The sequence below is a fragment of the Lepidothrix coronata genome, unplaced genomic scaffold, assembly GCF_001604755.1.
Source record: "Lepidothrix coronata isolate B3197 unplaced genomic scaffold, Lepidothrix_coronata-1.0 Scaffold137, whole genome shotgun sequence".
Taxonomy (NCBI): Eukaryota; Metazoa; Chordata; class Aves; order Passeriformes; family Pipridae; genus Lepidothrix; species Lepidothrix coronata.
In genome coordinates, this window is record NW_016690317.1 from 1 (window position 1) to 1351 (window position 1351).

At 50.9% G+C, this 1351-nt stretch overlaps 1 protein-coding gene across 1 annotated transcript in view; it reads left to right on the forward strand.

Annotated features, from left to right (window-relative positions):
• Nucleotides 1-422: 422 nt before the first annotated feature.
• DUSP11 (dual specificity phosphatase 11) overlaps nucleotides 423-1351 on the forward strand; it is a 3057-nt gene continuing 2128 nt past the window's right edge. The window contains exons 1-2 of the mRNA XM_017827293.1: nucleotides 423-750; nucleotides 1233-1351. Coding sequence (XP_017682782.1) covers nucleotides 604-750; nucleotides 1233-1351 — 266 coding nt within the window. The 5' untranslated portion in view covers nucleotides 423-603. The remainder of the gene's footprint in view (nucleotides 751-1232) is intronic.

Below are 1351 nucleotides of genomic sequence, written 5' to 3' on the forward strand. Positions count from 1 at the left end.
AGGAGGAGAGGGAACGGCCTCAGGCTGTGCCAGGGGAGGGTTAGGTTGGACATTAGAGAAATTCCTTTATGGAAAGGACTGGTTAAACACTGGAACTGCCCAGGGAGGTGGTGGAGTCCCCACCCCTGGAGGTGCCCAGGGAAGGCCTGGATGTGGCACTCAGTGCTCTGGGCTGGGGGGGATCAGTCACAGGGTGGATTTGATGATCTTGAAGGGCTTTTCCAGCCTCAGTAATTCTGAGATTCCATGGGTCTGAGCTGAAGGACCTGGTTTACAGCTTCCACCAAACAGCACCTTCGGTGTCTGAGGGTGTCTCACCATGGTTCTGCCTCAGGGGGAAGTTTTTGGTGACTTTTGGAAGCCCACAGCTGAGCTGTCCCAAAGCCCAGCCCTGCCCATGGCAGAGGTGCAGCTGGATGAGCTTTAAGGTCCCTCCCAACCCAACTCCTTCCCTGATGCCATGATTGGACCCAGTAACTCTGTGTCCACCTGCCTCAGCCTCTGCTCCTTCCCCAAGTCCTTCTCCCTCATCTCCTGGAGTTCTGGAGCAGGAAATTCTTCCCACCCCTCCCACACACTCCAATTTAATGTCTGCTCTGAAACATGATTTCCCCTCAGAGTTTTGACAGGAATCTCCTTCCAGAGGAGAGGTTTTCCCCTCGTGACCTCATCAGGAAAGTCAGGGAGAGGAAGGAGGAGCTGGGGCTGATCATCGACCTCACCTACACCAGGCGCTACTATGGGCCAGAGGTGAGTCTGGGACGGCTGGGAACGGGCAGGATTTGCTTCCAGGAGGAGAATTGGAAGAGTGTGAGGCACTGGAATCTCTGACAGGGGATGAGATGAACCATTGCAGCCCCATGGGGGTCTTTGTCCTTGGTCAGATACCACGCTGGGGTCTCCAACCCCAGACCAACCAGCACAAGTTTGGGGATACCCTAAAGCTGCTTTTATGGGATCTCCTGATTGCAAACAGCTCTGAGTGTGTGGATAATTGCTTGGAAAAGTGTTCCAGCCTCTGTGTGCCCTCCCCAGGGAGGAAAGAGAGGCAGAAAAAATAATATGGAATTTTGGTGCTATGTCAAAGGAGTGAAACAGGGCTTTTCTTACCTAAAACTGTGTTACTGCTCTTTTAGGCTCAGTTGAAAATTTCATTTTCTGGCTTCTGGTTCATTAAAAATAAAAAAAATCCTTATGCTTTTTCTGGAAATTATGGACTGTGCTTATTGCAGGAGCTCCCAGCCACACTCTGCTACTCGAAGATCCTGACCATGGGACACGAAATCCCAAACAAACAGACCATTTTCCAGTTCAAATGTGTGGTAAAGAAGTTTCTGAATGACAACAAAGA